At 56.0% G+C, this 23,318-nt stretch overlaps 1 protein-coding gene and 1 long non-coding RNA gene across 4 annotated transcripts in view; one reads left to right on the top strand and one right to left on the bottom strand.

The window, feature by feature from the left end:
• The window catches only part of RNF220 (ring finger protein 220), a 244,529-nt gene that overhangs the window by 19,661 nt on the left and 201,550 nt on the right, over positions 1-23,318 (bottom strand). For both annotated transcript variants that reach the window (XM_003482102.5, XM_084965336.1), the window contains exons 3-5: positions 15,674-15,806; positions 7,842-7,887; positions 4,087-4,188 (exon numbers count right to left, since the gene is read on the bottom strand). In XM_003482102.5, coding sequence (XP_003482150.3) covers positions 4,087-4,188; positions 7,842-7,887; positions 15,674-15,806 — 281 coding nt within the window. The remainder of the gene's footprint in view (positions 1-4,086; positions 4,189-7,841; positions 7,888-15,673; positions 15,807-23,318) is intronic.
• LOC102162744 (uncharacterized) lies at positions 56-11,657 on the top strand. 2 transcript variants are annotated; one of them, XR_298713.4, is made up of 3 exons: positions 56-315; positions 9,650-9,700; positions 11,271-11,657. It is a non-coding gene; the product is annotated as an uncharacterized LOC102162744 (long non-coding RNA). The 2 variants fall into 2 exon arrangements; XR_014808524.1 differs by lacking the exon at positions 9,650-9,700.

Genomic DNA, 23,318 nt, shown 5'->3' on the forward strand with positions numbered 1-23,318 from the left:
TCCACCCCGTTCCACGCCCCCTCCCAGCGTGGGACTCCTTCCGCCCCGGAGCCCCGCCCGGCTCCCGCCTCCCGCGCGGCCACCCCTGGCTGGGGAGGGGGCGGAGGGGTTCCCGATCGCCGCGGGCCGTCCCAGCCGAAAGTCCTAACTGTCCCCGCCGGTCCCTAGCCTTGCCACAGTCCCGATATTAGAGGAGTCCCAACATTTCAGCTGTCTTCTGGATAGCCACGCGGCCGACGTGGAACTCAGCATCCCTCAAACAGGTGCCTTCCTCCAGGATTCTCAGTTCCTAACGGGATACCACCATCCACCCTGGTGAGCTCACACCAGACTTGAGAGCGAGTCGCCCTTGACCCCACCCGCTTTCGATTCCTCACACTCTTATCTCAGAGTTTACTCTTAAAGGTCTCTTAGATCTTCCCTTCCAGGCCTTAGCGAAAAGTATCTTTTCCTCGCTGCCTCATACAGATTTTTATTGGTAGGGTGTCCACTTCAGGGATGGGGCCATATGTGAGTCATTTGGCTGTACCTGTCTTGGAGGTCCCTGCTCTAGTTCATGATCTTATGAGCTCTACATTTGCAGCTGTCTCCCGTCTGGGCTTCTCTTCTCCAGCTTCTCTCTCATCTGGGCTTCTAATCTCCAGCTTCTCTCCCAGTAACCCATCCTCCATGCTACATGCAGTGTCGTCTTTGTATTGTGCAAAACTGACCCTCTCTTTCACTCTCCCTTTAAATCCTTCAGTGATTCCCTACCGAGAAGATGTGCAACACGGCATATAGGCCTGCTCTGCTTACATCCTACACATTCTTCTTCCACTGCTCCTGCTCTTTCCTTTTGCTCTCCTGACACTCAGCTTTGCAGAGCTACCTGGAGGCCTTTGTGCAGTGCGTGCTCTGGACTCTGGGCTAGGGTTTCCTCCATGCACTCCTGTCCCCTGCCTGGTTAACTGCTGTTCATCCTTCAGGACTCTCTGAAGGCTTCACGTTTCCCCCAGTATTGGATTAGTTGCCTCGGAGTTTTCACAGTCCCTTGGCTTCCCTTTGATAGTGGCTATTTTGATTGTTTACAGACCTGTCCCTTCAGTTTGGGAGGCCATCTTGATACAGGGTCTGGCACGCAGGAGAAATCAGTGGGAAGGGAGGAGGATGCTTATGAGGGAAGCCTCTGAGCCCAGTTCAGGGCTGGGAAACAAATCTAGGATTTAGGGCCAGACAGACTCAAGTTCAAATCCTGATGTGGTTACTCATAATAGTTAAGTCCTTAGAAAAGTCATTTCTGTCTAGGCCTGTTTCTTTAGCAAAAAATCGGGGGGCAGTGAATCCTAGCTTGTACAGCTACGAGAGTAAGGTGAGGTAACCAGAGTAAAGTGAGGTAACCGTTGAAGGGTTAGGGAACCCAGCGGGGGCTAAGTAAATGGGAACCCAACCCAGAAACCAGTACCCTCTGATTTCAAGGCCAAGTTTAATGATTTTTTTTTTTAAACAATCTGAAATAATTGAGCAACTGCCACCTGCCAGGCAGGTTCCCTTGCATTTTATAGTCTAACAAAACTGAACTGCCAGCAGGTCCCCCAGATATCTCATTCTGTGTGACACCTCTATGCCCTTTGCACGCAGTGTTGCTTTTATCTAGAATCTCTTTTCTTCCTTGTCCACCACAGTGAACTCCTACTCATCCCCTGAAAGCCTGTTCAGTCATTACCTCCTCTGTGAAGCTCACTCTGATTTTTCTCTTTCCACTGTGCTGTCCTTGAAACTTATTTATACGCCTGTCATTAGCACTTAAAACACTGGCTTGTAATTATCTATTTGCAGATCTAACCCCTTGAAGGCAAGGACACGGCTGAGCAGGAGGGAGAACCAGATAAATGTTTGCATAAAGGAAGGGAGTAGAGAAGGTTAAGCTGATTCCTTGCCTTGGAGAGTCTCCCAATCTAGTCCACGAGTCAGGTTCATCATCATAGATTAAAGATGTTCCCAATTCTTTGCAGCTCTTCCTATCAAGAGTGCACTGCCTCGTCCCTTGATTATAGGTTAGCCTTGTGACTTGCTTTGCCAAGTTAAGTGTGAGTTTCAGAGTCTAGGCCTAAAGAGAGCTTGCTGCTTTGGCCTTTGCCCTCTTGGCATGAGACTCTGCCATGTAAGGAATCTGATCTAACCTACGGGAGCACGAGAGGCCATGTGGAAGAAAAGCGAGGCCCCTCATCCCCCAGACATGTGGTAAGGCCATTTTGGACTGTCCAGCCCAGCTAGTCCTCCAGCTGAATGAGCTGTGTGAATGAGGGAAGGCTTAGTCAACTGACAGAATCAGTTGTGTTAAGCCACTAAGTTTGGGGATGGTTAAAACTCATATATAATTAAGTAGGTGATCACAGTATAGGAAGATCAAGGCAGTGACAGGGACATGCAGGGGTCATGAGAAGAGAAAGCTAATCCAGAAAGGCTTCCTGGAGGAGCTAGGATTTGGCTAGGCTGTTGAAGGATAAACAGAAATTTGATGGGGTGGGGTCAAATAGTCCCACGAGGAGAAAAAGCATGTGTAAAAACACAGGCAAGAAAGGAACGGCACGGGAGTTCCCGTTGTGGCTCAGTGGTTAATGAACCCAACTAGTATCCATGAGGACACGGGTTCGATCCCTGGCCTCGCTCTGTGGGTTAAGGATCTGGCGTTGCCGGGAGCTGTGGTGTAGGTTGCAGACGTGGCTCGGATCTGGTCTGGCTGTGGCGTAGGCCGGGGGCTACAGCTCCAATTCGACCCCTAGCCTGGGAACCTCCATATGCCACAGGTGTGGCCCTAAAAAAGGAAAGAAAAAGAGAAAGGAATGGCACCGCCAAGGAGTGGTTAACATTAATTTGGTGAGCGCAGCCCACAGAATTCGTGGATGGCAGTATTAAGAATGGAAGCTAGAAAAACAGGTTGAATCTAAATCGTAGAAAGCCTTGGCGCCACTGCCTTGGGCCTCTGCTAAGCCTAGCATGCTGTGCTCATGCCTGCTAGTTACTCTTTTCCTTTTTTTCCCCCGAGCCACAGCAGTGACAGTGCTGGATCCTTAACCTGCAGAGCTGCCAGTGAACTCCCTGCTCTTCCTAGTTCAATAGATAGGGAGGCTGAAAGCTGGGCTTGCGGTTCGGAGGACGGGCCTCTGAGGGGACGGCTCTGTCTGTCCCTTTGGAGTGGAATTCTTTGGGTGAAGACTTGACTGTCTCTCTTAAACTGGGCTCACGAGAGCAGGGATCCCTCCCCAGGGCTGACACTTTGGGCTCTGCAGTTTGAGTCCCACCCAGAAGCATCTGGCAGAGGCATCCACCGTGGTGACTGGCGTGCAGCCCACACTTGATACTCCACTGGCCAAGCTCTGCACCCTGATGCCAGGCTGGGTCAGCTGGGAGGAAAGGGTGCCCAGAGACACGGCCTTGAATTCCAAGAAAGGCTTCCTGTGTGCCAGCAGTGACCCTGGATCTCTGCCCCAGATGTTAGGGGCACTTAGACTAATGTTCCTTGGAGCGGGCCCTCTCTGATGCCCTCTGACTGGGACTCTGAAGGCAGGGCTCTGTCTCTCCTCCCTACTGCAAAGAAAGCTGTGTAGAAGCTAGGATGCTCCCCTTGGGATCCCCTCCTGCTCTGATGTTTTAGGAGTGTTCCCTTTCTGGGCTCCCAAGGCACTAACAGGCGATGTCTGCCTCTCTCTGTCTGGGCCTGACATCGGGGTTTGGCAGGGTGATGGCTCTTTGCTCAGGCGATCCTAGTTTTGAAGCGTGAGGTCTTCAGGTGATTTGGGGCTATGTCCCTGGGTCTCCGATGAAACCGAACCCTATAGGAGACCTCGTGGTGGCTGAGATGCTTTAGAAGAGCCCTCCTGAGCCCAGGTGGCCTTGGCATCTCTCTCTGAAATCCATCTACTAAAGGCACATTCCCTGACACCTGTGCCTCCTGGGTTCGACTGGGGGCACTCGATACCGAGGGAATCAAACACAGTTCAGGCGGCTCCTCTTGCCTCCAGAGGAGGAAGGAGTGAGCACCTGGCCTGCCCCCCAAGCTCGTACCCAGGTGAGCCCCCTTCCCGTGTCGGCCCCGCCCCTCCTCACCTGGTATCTGTCTGAGTGGTGCAGGTCGTCGGTGGCAGATGAGTGTGGCGATGCTGTTGGAGACTCTCCTTCCCTCTTGATGGACGCAGACAACAAGAGGGACTGGAAGAAGAGAAAGGACACGTGGCCTCAGGCTGACCAAGACCTACAGTCGTCAGCCCCTAGAGGGTCCAGTCCTATAGGGCTTTGGGGAGAGAGGCAGAGAGGAGGAGGGCAGGGGCTGGACAGACCGTGCTTGAAATTCTGAAGGCATGGGGTCGGCCCCAGGAGTCTGGTTGTGGGAGAGGATGGCTTGATCCTGGGGAGGGTGGAGACCCCTGAGAGGGTCCAGACCTCCTGGACCCCAGCTAGTCTCTGTCCCAGCGAGGTAGGCCTTCCGGTGGGCCGAGACTACTCACGCTTTGTTCTCCTGTAGTGAGCAGAGACTCTGGGACCCCCCCGAAGGGTTGGGGTAAAGCCATATCCCCGCTGGCCTGCCTGCCCCTAATACAGGCTGGTGGCAGCCCCTCTATGGAGACAGTAAATTAAATAGTATGTATGAGTTTCTTCATGCAGCCAGGGATGCACGCTGGCTCCATTTATCCCTGCGCTGTGGCAATGACCCCGGCAAAAACCCCAGCAAAACTAATCCCCCCATGTCAATCCTGGCCGGCCTCTTCTACATACGCCCGCAGTTTAGATTAATAAACTGTCTGCTTTACATTGTGTGCGAGCACCGCAATTCTAAATGCCACATGGCACGTTCAGGCTGCTCTTGCTGGCTCTTGCCAAGGCCTGTTCAGCTGCAAACTGGGGGCCTGGAGGCCTGAAAGCAATCCATACTTCCTCCCCCCACCCTCTCCAGCCTGCACAGCTCTGTGCCGGAAGCATACAATTCCCTAGGAGGCCTCCCCAGCCTAGAAAACCATGCCAAATCGCCAGTGACAGCCCAAAGAAAGCAATTTGGGAAAGATGGAGCAGCCATTTATCCTTCATCTCCGATTGAGCCTTAGGATGTGACCCGCATGCTGTGGCCATGCTGCACATCCTCAGGCAAGGGCCCTGGCAGGGGAGGGGGCAGCTGCTGGTCTGGCAGGGCTCCCTGACTCGGCCTCACCCCAAGAGCTGGAGGAGGGGCGAGGCCAGAAAGGGCCTGGCGAGGGATTTCTTGCAACTTGGAGCCCCTTCTTTGCCCACCCAGGTCCAGTGGGAGGCCTTGTGGGCTCTGGCTCAGAAAAGAGGTGGGCTTTCAGGTCACGTCCTTGTCTTTCTCTGGTCCCAAGGAGGATGCCGAGGAGGGGAAGCATCGTGGGGTCCCCCACTCCCCACCAGGAGAAAGCTCACACTTGTGTGCGCTCTCTCTCTCTCATTCTCTCCAGGTTAGAAGCCCTGAGAGGCCTCAGCATTACACCTGGGGCAAGCGGAATAAAAAAAGGTCACTGGCGCTTTTTAAACATGGACCAAAAAGCAGTAAAATGTGTTTTGAAAAAAAAATCCCGGCATTAAATCATGACTTTTTGCCTGGCTCTTCGCCTCATTAAAAGTGGCCTTTTGGAAGGTAAAATTATCATTGTAAGCGATAAGATCTTTAAGAAAATAATTCACGGCTTCTTCACCCTTTAATATGATAGCCGCCACCGGCTAATTTTTTTCTTAATGGCAACGAGGCCATCAATCTTGTCTAAGGCCCCCTCGCCCTCGCCTCCTCCTCCCTCCTTCTCCCTGTCCTCTCAGTCTCTTGCTTGAACCTGCTGTCTCGAGCCTCTTCCACCCATGAGCTGCTCTCCTGAAGCCGCAGTCAAAGCAGAGGACAGACCCGGAAACGGTCCGCTTTGAGTGTGAGCTTGCCTAGAAGTGGGTGAGCAGTGGCCCTTGCCTCTGGGTCTGGTTTTTTTTTCCGCTTTTTAGGGCCACACCTTTAGCATATGGAGGTTCCCAGGCTAGGGGTCAAATCAGAGCTACGGCTGCCAGCCACAGCCACAGCCACAGCCACTCAGGATCCGAGCCACGTCTGCAACCTACACGACAACTCGTGGCAATGCTGGATCCCCCACCCACTGAGGGAGGCCAGGGATCGAACCTGCAACCTCATGGTTACTAGTCAGATTCGTTTCTATTGCACCACAATGGGAACTCCTCTGAGTCTGATTGTTAATAAGCCTGTGTCCGTGGCTGCGGGAAGCTGCCCATGTTTAAGACTTTGCCTGTGAGTGTTCTGATGGGGGGTGGGTGTGGATCTGCGAAGGTGGGGACCAGGTACAGATGTGGACTGCGTCTATGTTTGTCCTTCGAACACAAGCCTCACTGGGATCCAGTCCCCAGCCCTGCCAGGTGTGCTCAGGTGTCAGGGCTCAGTGGTTGTGGCCGACCTGGCAACCTGTCCATGACCTGCCTTCCTTAACCACAGCCATTGAATGCTGCAGGCTGGGCCAAGCTCAGCAAGTGGGGCTCCCCCTTCTCCCCGACACCTTTTCTCTTTAGGGCTGGAAGGGCTTTACTTCCTCGGCCAGGGCCTGCATCAGTCCAGGCCTGGGCTAGGTCCCCTGCCCCTCCTCTGTCCGGCTTGCTGTGCTGAGTGGATTTGCTGAATGAGGGCACCACGTGTGCTCCCATCCTTCTGAACGGCCTGCTGGGGAGACAGGCCAGCATCCTGGAAGTCAGGTTGTCCCTCTGGCTCCTTTTCCCAAAACTGCCCTCGCAGAGGCCACCACGGCGTTGAGGACTCCTAAATACAATGGCCTCCTCCAGCCTTTTTCTCTCCGAGGGATGACCTCCCTGGGCCTTTGGGAACTTGCGCCCCTTAGGACCCTGGGATACCACGCTCTCCTGTGCCCCTCCTCACCCGTCACTGTTCCTCCTCTGCCCCTTCCCTGGCTCCAGGACCTTCTCTTGACCCCCAGGGCAGGAGTCCCAGATTCTCTTCTTGGCTTCTGCCCCAGTCACACACACGCCCTGACTGACTGCCTCTGTTCTTAAGGCTTCAGCACCCATCTCTCACTGCCCCTAGAAAGCGCTGGGAATCCTTGCCTTTTCGCATCATTGTGAGAACCTATAAGAACCCCGGGGGGCAGGGGAGAGGACAGACAGTGAGTGAAAGTTTAGGCCTCCTCCCTAGGTCCCTGCTCCCTCAAAATCATCACCTTTGGGGACGTAGTACCATCTGCCTCATAGCCAGCTCTGGGAATTCTTGATAGAAGTCATGCGAAGCTGCTAAGACCCCTGGCTCCTCATTGGAGCTACGTGGCTTGCACTCATCCCCTCTCCCTCTGACGCTTTCAAGCCTCTCTTCTATAGTGTCTAATCAGAGGGTCAGACTGTCTCCCCAAATGAACCCAGCATCCTCCGTGGCTCCCTGTTGCTGTCTGGACAAAGCATGGGCGCGTGCGCACACGCAAACACACCATGGTCTGGCTCCCGCACCGTCTGTCTTGCCCTGCACTTTTATATTTTTCTTTATCCGCCGCCGCTCACCTTCCTCTTTTGAATGTCCCTAGCCCTAGTGTCTGGGTCCCCCACACCTCAGGTCACTCTTGGCTTTGACCTCGTCCTGACCGGAGGTCAGATGGGCATACTCTGGCTTACAAGGACCACGCACGCACGTGCGCACACACACACATGCATGCACACACACATACTCAAGAGCACAGGGCAGCCACCGGCCTCAGGCTGATGAGCAAACTCCAGAGACAGTTGGGGATCCAGTAAGAGCTCTTTTCTCAAGAGGAAGCAGTTCTGGGCAGGCCTAGGTTAGGATGGGAACATAATTGTCCACCTACCTTCGGGGTGCCTGGAGCCATGGCATCCTTGAGAAGGGAATTCTTGCTGCCAAGAAAAGAAGAGAACAGGGTGACCATTGGACTTGCTGCCCAGGGCATATGCAAGAGCAGCACAGTAAGGAGACCCCAGGGAGAGAAGACGCCCAGCCCAGCCCAGCCCCGCTAAGCTGCTAAGACCTCTGGCTCCACCCAGTCCGTTCAGCTCCAGCAGGTCCTGCCTTGCTCAGCCTCCATCAGGGGCCAAGGGCCAGAACTGGCTGGTGGGTGGGGGCACAGACGCCAGGCATGTGAGGCTCCCTGTGGGTCTGAGGAAAGGGGCTTTACCTGCCTGCTCCTACCAGCCCTGAGGATTCTGCCTGTTCTGGATGCTCCCTTCCCTCTGCTCCCTGTCCCCAGCCTGCTCTCAGCTCCTATGGGATTGGGGTGATGGAGCTGACATGGCTCTTGTCAATTCTCCCTCCAACATGCTGCAAACTGCGTTAGGCCAGGAATGATCTCCCCCTGATTCAATTTGTCAGCCCCAGGCCCTCCGGCATCGGGCGCGGCAGGCAGGCGGGAGCTGGGCCCTGAAATATGGTGGGCGGCTTGGAGCAGGCGGGGGCGGGGGTGGGAGGTGATGGATGGGCTGTGGGGGAGGCAAGGACTGTGTTTAATAACAAAATTGGTATGCAAGGCCACATCCCACGCTAAGCATGAGTGATCCGGAGCCACAAAGTATTACAAATCCCCGCTAAACAGATGCTGACAATGGAACAAGACGTATCAAATCAGATCCACTTCAGAAACATTAATATCCCTGTTCCTGGGCCTCCCGCCCTGCTGCCCCTGCTGTGCTCACCACGTCTGTGCTCACACATTCACATGCATGCTATCACACACACACACACAAGTTCATGCACACGGAGGCACTGGCTGATACACGCCGTAGGCAGATGCGGCCCGTTCATTCACACGGGGTCCCCACGCAGACCACATACCAGCTGTACAGGGAGAGCACACCCCAGAGATCCATGAAGCGCGCACACACCCACCCCCAAGCAGATACACAGGCATAGACACACCTACTATGTGTGAAGAGGCATCAGCAGATTTGGATGCTGCAGGAGTTCTCACCCAGAGCCACTCTGCCCCCTAGGGGGCACCTGGCAATGTCTGGAGACATTTCTAACTCTTAAGACTAGGGCTGGGGGTGGGGGAGGCAGCTGCAGTTAGTGGGTAGAGGAAATGAACCAAACCACGGAGTAGCGGGTAGCCCCCCCACGAAGACTTAATCCAGCCCCAAGTGCCAGTAGTGCCGAGGTGGAGAAACCCTGGTGTAAAGGCAGATAGACGGACCCACTGTCTCTACATAAATTCTGTTCATGTGTGGTCACACCCGGAGGCTCAGTCGAGGACACAGAGGGGCAGGCACACAGCATCTTGTTACCAGAGATGTGTCCTTAAAGACACACACACAACTGTTGGCCACGCCCGGACGCAGAGCTGCTCACAGGCCCACATCCACACAAGCGTGTGCAGATACAGACACCCCTGTGTGTCGACACTCGTGCAGGCATGCGCACATCCCAGTACAGGGCCCCTGCTTGGTCTGAGTGTAGAAATAGCTGTCTGCCTGTCGGATCACACAGTGGGGGCATCAGAGACCAGGCAAGACTGTCAAGCTGGGTTCCATTCAAAGGCATTTTGTTCCTAAGCGGTCCTTGTGTTCCTGCTTCTGGTCCAGGCACCAGGGATACAGGGAGGAAACGGAGCTGCTCTTGAGGAACCGCTGGGTGTGAGTTCGTTACTTTTATCTTTCCTTCACTCAGGTGACAAGTGCTGCCGTCAGTCTTGGCTCGGCCCCCTTCCTGGACCTACAGGTGCGGCAGTGAGGCGTCTGCCATAGACCCTGGGCCCTGGCCTGGAGGGCTGAGTGTCCGCTGAGCGGGAACAGTGTGGACGGAAGGGGAAGGAGTGGGTGGTGACTGTGCAGCCACCACATGTGACAGGCGTAGGCTGGGAACTTGCTACGTGTCGTCTCAAGTCTTCAGGGTCACTTTACGAAGCTGACTAGCAGACTGAGCGACACTTCTGTGTTCGCACAGTCCGTGCAGGGTTTGAGACTTGAGTTCACGTCTGACCACGTCCAAAGTGCTGCTTGTCGGTGGGCCACACTGCCTCCTAAAGCCGCGCGGGGCTCAGGATGGAGGGCAGAGCTCCCAGTTCCTTTTCCCCCTCCCCTTTGGGGAGGGTCCTGCTGACACTGGGCTTTCCTTTACTCTGCCGGTGAAGAGAGATGGAGACACGGAGGGCCAGAAGGGGCAGCCTCTGCCTTTGCCAAGCCTTTGCATCTTTTCCTGGCAGTCCTCTTCCCCTTCCCTGGTGGGACTGGTACCGCACCAAACTCCCCTCTCTCGGAGCAAGCACCCCCCGCCCCCTCCCTTTCCTCCAACAACCTGATCACTTCCAAGTGTGCGTGGTCCCCCAGAGACAGGCGTCTGGAGGAAGGGCCCGCCTTGGAGCAGGGAGGTCGGCGCCCTGGGCCGCGGGCAGCCGCGCTCCAGCCCAGCCCACCCACGGCTCTGCCCCCATCCCTCCCAGTTTCCACAGCCCGCCCCCAACGATTTCCTCCCTTCTCAGTCACTCGCTGCCTAGTGATCCATGGGTTTTAAATTATAACTGGGACCCAGGAAACGCGTTCCTAAGTACAATATTCATGGGCTGGGCTGACACTTTTAATTAAGGTGATTTACACTGAATTATCCTTGGAAATAAAGAAATGGTGTGCTGCCCGGGAATAAACCATCATCGCCAGCCGCCTTTGTAAGTTACACTTCGTTTTAATCTATTTGGGGAATTGTTTATCTAGTTCATTACCCAACCAAACACCGAGGCCGGCCTTAAATAAGGCTTAAGTGGGGGTGGGGGCACTGCCATCTCCACATGGCGCCTCTCCTCTAGTCACCCAGCCTCCCTCCGGCTTCTTCGAGCCCTTTTAAAGCACTGACCGGAGAGCCTGCTTGCCAGCCTAGATGCCAGATCTGAGTGGCTCAGGGGCCCTCTGGGCAAAGGTGTCTGAGCCCGGGCCCCACCAAGCCAAGCCCCACTTTCAGCTCTGCACGATCTTTCCACAGCCCAGGCTCTCTCCTCTCTCTGGGCGGACTCTCCTGTTGGAGGGCCACAGAGAGGTCCGGTGGCCACTCCCCCACCTGCCCTTCAGTCTTTTTCTCCCACCTAAGTTCCTGCCTGTCTGTCTGTGCACATCCAGTCTCCACCCTGTCCCCATCCCCGAGAAAGCTTAGTGTGCCCAGGGCTCTGTCCGCTGACCCCTCCTCCTTCCGATCCTTGCTGCTTTGCCGCCCTTCCCGTGGCCCAGGTGAGAAAGTTCTTCCTAGAAAATAGCCCAGGAGTAATCAGCGAAGTTCTCTTACTTCTTTCTTCTTCCACCAGGCTCTCGCCATCCCCCCTTCTCTGTTCCCACCGCCACTGCTGTTGTCCGAGGTCAGCCTCGTCGTCTATCCCCTGGACCCTCTACCTCAGCTCACTTACCTCCCTGCTGCTTCCCCACATCGTCCTCCACACTGGCCTCCAGGGCGAGTCTCTCCGATCCAGCTCACCAGTTCCCCCACGACCTCTAGGACTGCCCTCCGGCATGGAAGGCCCCCCTCTATCTGTTCTCAAACTCACTCTGCCCTCCTTGTCTAGCTCGCTGAGTCCCAGGGTCTGCTGCAGTGCCCGTGCAGGACTGAGAAGGCGGGAGAGTGGGGATGAGGTGAGGGACGATGTGTGGGCAGAGCCTCTGTAAAAGTGCTTCGAAAAATACAAGTGCTTCGCCAACAGGAGTTCTGACTCTTCTTCCCGAGTCGGTGTGCCCACGTGCTGGTGGGAATGAGCATCTGTGGGAAGTGGTTCTTTTAGAGATTAGGTGTGAGCACATCTGTGTGTGCTGGCATGAAAGTGTGTGTGTGCCTGTATGTTATGTCCATATGTTTGCGCCTGTGCCTGAAAACCAGCCAGCCCTAGTTTGGGAGCTGGGATGCCTGCTCCTCTGTGTGAGCCCTTGGGTGTGTCCGCAATAGCGGCCTGCTCTGGGGGCCTTCTCTGCGCTGTTGGGCAGAAGGGAGCAGACTGCACAACACCAGGCCCACCCAGGAGAGCTCCTCTGGGGCCCATCACGTGGGAGGATGCTGGAGAGGCACCGGGGTGGCGGCATCCACAGGCTCAGGAGCTGGCTAGGCTGAGGGACCGGAAAGAGGGCAAAGGCAGGGTAAGAGAGAGAGGGGGCAGAGGAGGGAAGGGAGTGGTGCCGAGAAGGGAGCGTGAACGGGAGGGGAAGGGGAGACTGGTGCGCTGGAGAGGACGCCGCCGCCGCCCCCCACCCCCGCGCGTCCCCGAGATGAAGGATGCCCTCATCTGCGCTCTGCCCAGAGCTCTCTGAGCGAGGCACACACAAGCCCTCGTGCGGGACTCCGTTTCCCCATCTGTGCAATGGCTGCTCGCAGGCCCCTCTCCGCTTTGAGCGGAGGGCAGAAGGAGGAGGAGGGAGGGTCTCGGGAGCCCGCGCGGCCTCTGCGCCCACCTCGGCGGCTGCCCTCCCGCCTCCCAGCGAGCGGGCAGGGGCGGGGCAGGGGCGGCCCAGGCTGGGCCCTCAGCCCGGAGGGAGCTGACACGTTCCTTGGGAATTTATCACGCACCCAATTACAATGTTAATTGGCAAGTTCCTGAAATCAATTAATTCGCAAATTTTTTCCAATTAAAAATCCAGATAAATCACAAGGGCGGCGGCGAGCGGGTCCAGGCTGCAGTCCGGTGGGCGCAGCGGCCGCAGCGGGGCGGAGGGGGGGGGCCTGGGGGGGCGGCGGGCGCGGCTGCCCTTGAACGCCTTTGCCGGCCGGTCGGACTGTCAGCGCGCCGGGCGCGGCGGGGCCGAGACAGATAAAACCATCGACCCGTCGCCGCCAGCGCTTCGGCTTTATCGATCCGACGGGAATTTCACTTGCTGTGCAGATCCCGCTGTCCGGCTGTCAGACACTGGCTTGAGGAGGGGGGACGTGCCAGGGGTTAGGGGGCGCTGGGCTGGGCCTGGACGCGAGGGGCGCAGAAGTGGGGGACGCAAGACAACCGTGAGAGGCGGGGCAGCAGGTGCGACGGCTCGGCGGGGGAAGGAGAGGATGCCCCAGAGGCTGCGGGGGAAGGAGGGGTTGGTGCGGGGTCTGGGGTGGGGCTGCAACACGGCGCTGGGCAGAGGTCGAGGCCCCGAGCCGCGGAGGGACCGGGCCACTAGGCTGTAGCGTGACACCTGCTGAGGAGGCAGAAGAGAGCCTGGGCCCCCATTCTGCAGCCCCCTCGGGTGCGCTGTGATTGCAGGGTCTGCGGGGCCTCCATCTCTGCCTCCATTCTCCGTTCCCATTGAGACAGTCTCCACCGGGAACAAATTACCCAGAAACACTCCTGGAAAGCCAAGTAGGGACCTCAACTGCAGAAGGATGTGCCTTTCCCCGCGGCCCCCTTCTGGGCTAGGCTTGCGGGAGTGGGTGGGAGGGAGGGGGCAGTGGTTAAGAGCATGGGCTCTACACTCAGATTGCTTGGCTCTGAGTCTTTACCACTTTACAGGCGGTATGATCTTGGAGAAGGCACTTCACCTCTCTGTACCTCAGTTTCTTCATCTGTAAAATGGCATTAACACTTATCTCCGGCGGTTGTGAAGCTTAAATAAATTAATACAATGTAAAGTTCTTATCACACTGTGTTCAACTGGATTATTCTTATCATCAGCAGGAGAGTCCTCTGTGGAAATTTTAAGTATTCCCACAAATTCTTTGATACTCTTCCCTAAAGAGGCAGAGCATATAGTGTTGTTTTGTTTTGTTTTGTTTGGGGCTGCCACATGGAGTTGCGGGGTCAGGGATCAGATCCAAGCTGCCCATGGGACCTATGCTGCAGCTGCGGCAACACCAGATGCTTCAACCCACTGCACCAGGCCGGGGATAGAACCTGCGTGGTGGCACTGCAGAGGCACCGTGGATCCTGCCGCGCCACCGCAGGAACTCCGCGCTTATGGTGTTTAATCCTCCTCTGTCGAACGTGGCCTGGACCTGGTGACCTGCTTCCAGTGAGTAGGTCAGAATGTAGTAGAAGCCACCGTGTGTGGCTTCCTCTCTCGCTCCTTCTTGAATCACTTCCTCTGGGGGAAGCCAACTGCCATGTCTTAGGGAAACTCAAGCAGCCCCACGGAGAGCCATGCATGTTGAGGCACTGAGGCCTCTTGCCAACAGCCATGGGGGTGAGGCCCTCCTGGGAACAGGCCCTGCAGCCCCAGTCAGACCTTCCGACGTGCAGCCCTGGCGGACATCTAGGCTGCAGCCTCATGAGACACTGAGCCAGAAGCCACAACTACCCACAAGGATCCAACTAAGCTGTTTCTTAGTTGATGACCCACAGAAACTGTGAAATATCGTTTGTTGCTTTAAGCCATGAGGTTTTGGAGGAATCTGTAACACAGCAATACATCACTAATGTTTTTGTCCTTTGAAATTCAGCTGAAGCCTCTCCTCCCTCAGGAGGCCTTCTCTGCTCTGTGCTGGATTTGCTGCCTCCCGTTCTGCACACGGAGCCATCTCCCAGCCCTTGGGGTTCTCATGCCTGGCTCTGCTCACTCTCACATCATGAGCTTCTGAGGGTGGGACCAGTTCTGAGTCCCCTTTGGACCCCCTGCACCCTGCATGGGGGATTAGGTGAGGGCGAAGGAGGGTCACTCAGATCTGGCAACTTGAACTGAACAAGGGCCGCCCTGGGAGTCCTGGGGCATCTGTTCCCTTGGATTCCCCAAAGATGGCTCCACCAGGTCTCCCATATGCTCGTTGTACTGGCAACTTGCCACTTCTCCACCAAAAGGTGGGGAATGTATCCCCTCTTCTGAAATCTGGGTGGGCTAACACCACCTCTACTAAGAGAGTGCAGTGGAAGTGACGTTAAGTCGTTTCTGAGGCTCAGTTATAAAAGGTGGTCCAGCTTTCACATTTGCTTTTGACACCTAAGCTGCCGTCCTGTGAAGAGCCCAGGTCACAAGGAGAAGCCACGTGTGGGTGCTTCGGGTACAGCCCCAGCTGAGGTCCCAGCTGACAGCCGACATCAACCCCCAGACATGCGAATGAAGGAGCCAGAGGACCCCCCGCCCCCCCGCCAGTGCCCTGCCACCAAATCTTCCCAGCTCGGCCCCAGACATGGTGAAGCAGACACAAGCCACCTGCTCCATCTGAATTCCTGACCCCACAGATTCCACAAGCATCTTGAAACAGTTGCTTTAAACTGCTAAGATTTGGTGTTAAGTTGTTACACCTGCTCCTTTTGATAACCTTGGCTCCTCCACGAGGCCCTACAGGAGGCTTTGCTCAGTCCTTCAGGCACGGACGAGGGAGGTGAAGCAGAGCAGGGGGGACAGGCTCGGGCACGTTCTCAAGGTTGTCACCTTTCAGGCCTTGGGACTCACAGAGAAGGTGGTACTGTCTTCCCTGGGTGGCAGCCCCAGGCTGCACTTCTGGTGGGGCTGCCAGGCCCAGTCCCTGCTTCCGTTACTCTGCCCGGAGGCTCCGCCTGGCAGTGCAGGGCTGGTGGCAGTGGCTCCTCCCCTTTCCAGCTCCTCTTGTGCCCTCTTGGACCCAAAAGGACTGAGGCTCACTCTCCTCACATCTCCAAAAAATGGAGCAAGAAGAGAAAGGCAGCACCAGGGTCTGAGGATGGAAAGCAGCGTGGAGCATGGCAGCCGGGCCTTGCCTTCTGCCCAGAGGCTGGGACCTGGTGGCCAGAACCTGGGTGGAGGCCTTTGGCAGGCAGGCTTCCCGGCAGGGGCTTACCTGGAGGGCAGCTGGGCCAGCTGTTCCAGTTCTTGCTCCATATGTTCCTGCAGCTCGCTGGGCCGCAGCAGGACCTGGCAGATGGGGCAAATAGGGGCCTGGCTGTCAAACAATGCTGCTGCCTTTTTCTTACCTGGTGAGGGAAGAAGAGACAGACATGTAAGCTGGGCCAGTCTACGGAGGGAGACCCACGTCCCAGTCCTCCTCTCCAAGCCCAGCCTGGGGCTTCTCGGCCTACAGGAAGGGCGAGCCTCAGGGCCCACATTCATCCCTCCGATTTGTAGCTCCGGAGGCCATGGCCGTGCAGGGCACCTCCCCAGCCAGCTGCCCCTCTCGGAAATCTATCTGGACGCAATCAATGCTCTGTGCAATCAAAGCTTGATCACTTCATTTCACACGTTAGTGAAGCAGGTCTGGGTTTAATCACACCATCACCTAGAACGTCCAGGGCCCCCTCTGTCTCTGCTTCCCTCACTGCAGTCACCCTCCCCGGAGCAGAAGGAGCGAGAAAGGAGGGAGAAAGGGGATTCACTCCTGCAGTCATCCAGCAAACACTGTCTCATGTCCACACTGGACCAGGCCTAGCAGAGTCCCTGCCCTTGAGGTGCTCACGGTCAAGTGGAAGAGACCACAAAGGCCCTGGGGGGCTGCCAGGCTGGCGGTCTCTCCAGCGCCTCCCTCTTTCCCACGCGCCCATCCACGGCCTCTCCTCCCCTCTCTCTGCGTGGCTCCGCTTGTTCATTCCGTGGTCCTCACTCCCGCCGGTGCCCTGTGGACTCCAGAGTCCGTTTCCCTACCCCGGATTCATCCTATGTTCCCCAGACCCATGTATCCACATGCCTAGTGGACCTCAGTGCCTGGCTGTCCCCCAAGAATCTAAAACTCAACAATCCAAAATCGAGTACATCTGCTGCCTCACTGCCCCCTCAGCAACGCTCTTCTCAGTGAAAGACACCTGTCTTCATTCACCTGGTCACCCAAGCCAGGAAATGTCACCTTGCCCCCAGCCCCTTCACTCCTCTCCCCATCCCCCACATTCATTTAACCACCAAGTCCTGTCTGTTTTGTTTTGTTTTGTTTTTTGTCTTTAAGGGCTGCACTGGCGGCACATGGTGGGTCCCAGGCTAGGGGTCGAATCGGAGCCGCAGCCGCTGGCCTACACCACAGCCACAGCAATGCGGGATCCGAGCCTCGTCTGTAATCTACACCACAGCTCACGGCAACGCCGGATCCTTAACCCACTGAGCAAGGCCAGGGTTCGAACCCGCAACCCTAGTCAGGATATATGAAAAGTTATTCATGGATTCTCTTGTGGTACAGCACTGGCGTTGTCACTGCAGTGTCTTAGGTGGCTGCTGTGGCATCAGTTCCGTCCCTGGCCTGGGAACTTCCACATGCCATGGGCGTGGCAAAGAAAAAGTTATTCCTGGTTTTTCTGGAGTTCCCTTGTGGCGCAGTAGATTACATTGTCACTGTAGTGGCTAGGGCCACTGCTCTGGCACAGGTTCCACCCATGGGTTGGGGAAATTCCACATGCCATGAGCATGGCCAAAAAAGAGTTATTCATTGCTTTTCTAAAATTCAAATTTTACCTCGATGTCCTGTATTTTTATTGACTAAGTCTAGTAACCCTAGACTTGAGGGAGTTTCCAGTTCAGAATGAACACAAGAACTCACTTTGACACCAGACTGAGGTTGATCACGGCTCTCCTGAATGCTCAGACTGGGTCATCTGAGAGCTCAGAGGAGGGAGCAATTCATTCTGGGTGTGTGTTTTGAAGAGAGGACAAAAGAGAAGGCTTAATCAAAGAAATGAAATATAAGATGTGCCTTAGAAGTGCTCCATTTGCTTAGAAGAACAAGTGAATGAATGAATGAATGAACTGACTTTTTTGTGGACAGGGACCCTTTCTTTCTTTCTTTTCTTTTTGCTTTTTAAGGGCTGAACTTCCGGCATATGGAAGCTCCCAGGCTAGGGAGCTAGCCACCAGCCTACGCCACAGTCACAACAATGCCAAATCCGAGCCGTGTCTGCCGCCTACACCACAGTCCACAGCAATGCTGGATCCTTAACCCACTGAGAGAGACCAAGGATCAAACCCGCATCCTCATGGATACTAGGCAGGTTCGTTAGTGTCGACTCGTCAGGTACTAGTTGGAACTCCCAGGGGCCATTTCTTAGCCATCTTTATTATCTAGACAATTAAAAACAGACCTGGCATAGATTAGATGCTCAGTGATGAAGCAAGAGGCAGAGAACAGGAAGAGAAGAAGGCGAGGTAGGAATGAAGAGCTGATTGTCCCAGAAACCAGATGACCTTTGCGGGGCTGGGATGGCAGCTGCGGAGGTTCCTGTGTGCCATGGCTGGGTAGGAACGGCTCTGCTCAGTGTGGCCGGGTCTTTGAGGAGGGGAAGCGGCCCTACTGCTCATGTGCCCTGGTGGCTGTGCCTCAGATGCCCAGGGGACAGCTGGAAAGCAGCTCTGAGTAAAAGAAGCAGATGTGGCCCTGTTCTGAGACTGGGGAGGCAAGGATGATTCTAGGCTCGTTCTAACTTCATTCAGCCAGAGAATCTCCGAGGTGAGTGAGAACCTCAGAAAGTCTGCAGGCCATTATCTTTATTTTACAGGTGGGGAAACTGAGGCTCAGAACGGGAAGGGATCCCTGCATTTGGCCTTTGATCTCATCGCTTCGTTTACTTACTCATTTAGCAGACATTTATCAAACACTTATTCTACATCAGGTACTATTTTAGGAGAAACTGGTTCTCAGACATAGAGAAGACACATACTCCGTCTCAAGGAGATCACAAACTAGCAGGAAAAAGCCAAAAAAGACGGTCAGTGATTGCAGTCATCCCAGCCCTGGTCAAGACTGAGGGGGCATGAATGGGCTTGTGGTGGTGAGGGGGGCAGGAAGGGGCCAGAGAGGGAGGATATGCTGGCTGGCGGACGTGAAGGACGACTAAGGGAGAGATGAAGGCTGTGGAGACGGATCATTGGGGCAGGATCTTGGGCATAAGGGGGGAAATGGTGAGAGACGAGACTGGAGAAAGAGTAGGGTCTAGGGTGTGGAGTCCGAGCGGAGGTGGAAGTATCAGGGTTTAGCCCCTTTTAGCCTGGGATACCAAGTCTGCCTCTTAGGACTTCCTAGAGCCCAGAGCCTCCCTCTGCACCTGGGAGCAGGCATCAGCTGCCCCGCATACCTGGCCTCCACTCGTTTGTTTTGCTGCCACAGGGATCTTATACTTTTCTGGGTTGGCCTCAGTTTCCCTATCAGGACAATGGGCCCTCTTCCTGGCTCCCCGCTTCAGGAATTGCATGCACGGGGATCAGAAGAGGGGACCCGCGACCTATGCCCTCACCCCACTCCAGTTTTCTCCGGGGCTGGAGTGGCAGGTGTCAGCATGGCCGTGGGCCCCCTGCTTCCCCTCCCCCACTGTGTTCCCTATAATTTTATATTGAGACCTGTGGTCATGACGTGGGTTTTACTGCACTAACGACATGGCCTGCCCAGGTTTAATGACAAAATCCATACTCTGGCCCTGGGCCTGCTCCTCGTTTGCATAATTCCCAGAATACAGCTCCCTGAAGCTTTTGACCTGGGCCATTACAGTGGCCATAAAACGGGCCATAAAACCGCTGGGGACGGCCAAGAGGCGGGGGGCTGTGGTCTTTCGGGGGGTGGGGATGAGGTCTTCAACCCCCTACTCTTCCCAGGCCGGGGAGGAGGCCTCCTCTGGCTCTTCCCTCCCACGGTTCCCAGCATCTGGGAGTCCATCTCAGGCTGGAGAGGCCTCCGGAAAACCTCAGCTGGGCTGCCCCTCTGAGGCAAGAACCCCTGCTCTCGCACCACAGCCAGCATCGCCGCGGGCAGACGGAGCCCACCAGGGGCAGGCTGTCAGGAAGCATCTTCTCGCCAACATCCTCACACCTGCCCCCCGCCTGCCTCCCTCCCCTGCCCACGGCTGGCCAAGCCCTCTGCCACAGGTGGGTCCAGGGCCGAGGGGCCTCGGCGGCATCCCGTCTCTCTCCAGGAGGCCTAGCGCCCCAGGGAGGTCAGGAGGCAGGCTGCGCAGCCTCCTGGGGAGACGCGGGAAGCCTGCGGGGATGGGGACGGGGACAGGGACCGGGGCCGGCTGTCAGGGCTAAAGATGATGAATGGGGGAGGTGAGGCGGGCGGCCCAGTGTTATCGGCAGAGGATGGCGGGTGCGGGCGCTCGCCGCGTCTGCTAATCCCCGGGCGCTGCCTCGGCCCTTGCACTGATAACGAGGAAATGGGACTGACAACAATTTTTAGCTGAGAGATTCTTCACCAAAATGCCAGGCGGCCGGAGGTCTGACAGCGCCTGATTGAGTGTGTGCGGGTGTGGGGGGCAGGCCCGCGGCCCCCTCCCGCCCCGCGCCGAGATGGATCGCTCATTCCGCGGCCCGTCCACATTCATTACCGCCCCCCGCCGCCGCCTGCCAGCTCCACTTCGCCGCCGGGCCCGCCGCGGGGAGCCCCGCAAGCGGCAGGAGCGCGGGCAGCGGCGGGGCCCCGACCCTCTCCTCGGCCTCCCGTGCCCGCCCCCCCGCCCCTGCCCGCAAGCTCGAGGAGCAGAGAGGTGACTCCGCAGGGTCGGCGCGGAGTCGGGCCCTGCCGAGAGGCTCCCTGGCCCTTGCTGGGCTCCCAGGCCACCTCGCCACCAGCCAGCAGCCAGGCTCCAGCAGGGAGTGACTCACTGCGGCTGCGAGGGGGCCAGGCCGGCCAGGAGGGCAGGCAAGCCAAGCAGCTCTTCCCTTGCCTGGGCTGGGGCCGGGCCAGTCCAGCCCTCAAGCCTTGGATCCAGGACCCCGGGGACCTGGGGTCCCAGATCGGCTCTCTGCTGCCCCCCTCTGTTGGGAACTGCCACCACTGGGAGCAGCCGCTCAAGGGCTGGCACTGCTGCTTCTCCTCTGCCATCTTCCACAGTGAGGCCTCCTGCAGAACTGGGCCCTGGAGGCGGAAGGTCTCCTGCCCAGAGAAAGCAAGCCCACCCTTCCTAGGTCACTAACCCGCTGTCCCACCCTGCAGCTCCCCACCGCGTGATTGCTTCTCCAGCTTGGGCCCTTTGGGTTTGTCCTGTTCTGTTGCCTGTGGGTTCCATTCCTGCTGCTCTGCTTGTTCAGACAGCGAAGTCCAAATCCATTATCTTTTCTCTACAGAGACCACAAAAGGCAGAGCTTGACTGTCTGGTGTCTGATTTAAGAGGGGGGAGGGTTAAAATGAGGAGGAGGGTAGCTCTAAAGACACATAGCAAATGAGGTTGGGACTTTATGAGTGCGTGGAGTTTTCTTTGGTGCAGTGGGTTCAGGATCCAGCATCGTCACTGCAGCGGCTCTGGTCACTGCTGTGGTGAGAGTTTGATCCCCGGCCCAGGAACTTCCACGTGCCACAGGAAGTTTGTGCATACACACGTGTGTCCTGCCCCTCCCTCTCACAGTTCCAATAGAAGGGCTTCCATTTCCTAGTGACCAAGACACAGGAGAGCCTTCAAGCAATGTTTTGTTTTGTTTTATTGTTTCATTTTTAAGCTTGCACCTGTGGCATATGGAAGTTCCCAGGCTAGGAGATGAATCAGAGCTGCAGCTGCTGGCCTACACCACAGCCACAGCCACAGCCACAGCAATGCAGGATCCAAGCCACGTCTGTGACCTACACCACAGCTCATGGCAACGCCGGATCCTTAACCCACTGAGTGAGGCCAGGGATCAAATCCGCATCCTCCTGGATACTAGTTGGGTTCATAACCCCACTGAACCACAATGGGAACTCGCCCTTCAAGCCATGCTTAAGAGCGTTGCCTCTTACTAGCGGTGAGACTTTGGGCAAACCATTGAACGCTTCGGAGTTTGAGTTTCTTCTTGTGCAAAACAGGGTTAATAATAAACTCCCGGGACTTTTGTGAGGTTCTAGTTAAATCAGGTCTGCGTGCAAATGATGAGTCGCTGTTTTTTTTTGGGGGGGGGGTTAGGGCCACACCCGCGGCACATGGAGGTTCCCAGGCTAGGGGTCCAATTGGAGCTGAAGCCACTGGCCAACACCACAGCTACAGCAACATGGGTTCTGAACCTCGTCTGCGACCTACACCACAGCTCACTGCAACTCTGGATCCTTAACCCACTGAGCCAGGCCAGGGATCAAACCCCCATCCTCATGGATCCTAATCAAGTTCAGTAACTTCTGAGCCACGACGGGAACTCCTTGAGTCACTATTATCTCTAGTAGGACACCGGCAGAGTTTGTTGTTTGTGCCTGTATCTATTCCATCCTGATACCAGCCTAGGCTTGTCCTGTATCCAGCTTCTTCCCTGCTATGATCAAAACTCTGTACCACAAAATTCCCCCTGTGGAGAAGTGGGTTAATGATCCAGTTTGTCTCACTGGAGACACCGGTTCCACCCCTGGCTAGGTGCAGGGTGAAGGATCCAGCAGGGCTTCTGCAGTTGTGTAGGTTGCAGCTCTGGCTTGGATTGGATCCCTGGCCTGGGAACTTCTATATGCCATGGCTGCAGCCGAAAAAGAAAAAATTGTTTACCACTCAGTGGGTACCCTGGCCCTTTTCCTATCCATTTTCCTATCCATCCATACCCATATATCTGTTAATTGGTTTGTTTGTCAATATATCTATCCATCCATTATCCATCCATTAATCATAATAACTTTTTTTTTTTTTGGTCTTTTTAGGGCCACACCCATGGCATATGGAAGTTCCCACAGGCTAGGGGTGGAATCGGAGATACAGCTGCTGGCCTACGCCACAGCCACAGCAACACGGGATCCGAGCCATGTCTGCGACCTGCACCACAGCTCAGGGCAACACCAGATCCCCCACCCACTGAGCGAAGCCAGGGATCGAACCCACATCCTCATGGATCCTAGTCGGATTCATCTCTGCTGCACCACAACGGGAACCCCTAATCATAGTAACTGTTTGTTGAGTGTTACTATGTGTTAGGCTGTAGGTTTATGCTGCTCATATTTTGTCTCGTTTCATCCTTGCAACTGTCCTGTGAGGTAGAGATACTTATCTACTGTACCACACTGCTGGGGAAAACGGAGCTCAGAACAATGAAGTGACAGAGCTAGAAGGTTCAGAGCAGAGATCTGTCTGATTCCAGAGTCAGTGCTCTTACCCACAGCACAACACCCAGCTATCCACCCCTACCCGCCCACCTGAGAAATGATTCAATAATCATTGACAAATGGCAGCTGGATACCAACGCTGGATCTGCCACAGTACGGATGCCCTGCAATCATGAGCAGACAGACACAGCCTCTGCCCGCAGGGAGCTTAGGAACTGACTGAGGAAAGACACGCAACAAACATCCCAGTGTGGTCTTAGAACAAGGGAAGGACGTGGACCTGCAGGAGTGTATCATCTGGTCTGGGAGGTGGAAGAAGTGACATTTGAGGCACCTTGAAGCACGAACAGGGACCCGTCAAGCAAGGGTGGCGGACAGGTCGTGTCCCGGATGGAGGACGGCGCGTTTGAAGGCGGGCAGGGCAGAAGGCCCCAGTGAAGAACTGAGATGAGTCCGGCGTGGCTGGAACAGGGAGCGTGAAGGGCAGAGGATGGAGAGCTGACCACAAAGAGGCCAGGTCCTGAGGAACGGCTTTGCA

This window comes from Sus scrofa, chromosome 6 (genome assembly GCF_054392235.1).
Source record: "Sus scrofa isolate SSC_HxYL_T2T_F1_AM1 chromosome 6, Sscrofa_HxYL_maternal_Yorkshire_Landrace_v2.0, whole genome shotgun sequence".
NCBI lineage: Eukaryota > Metazoa > Chordata > Mammalia > Artiodactyla > Suidae > Sus > Sus scrofa.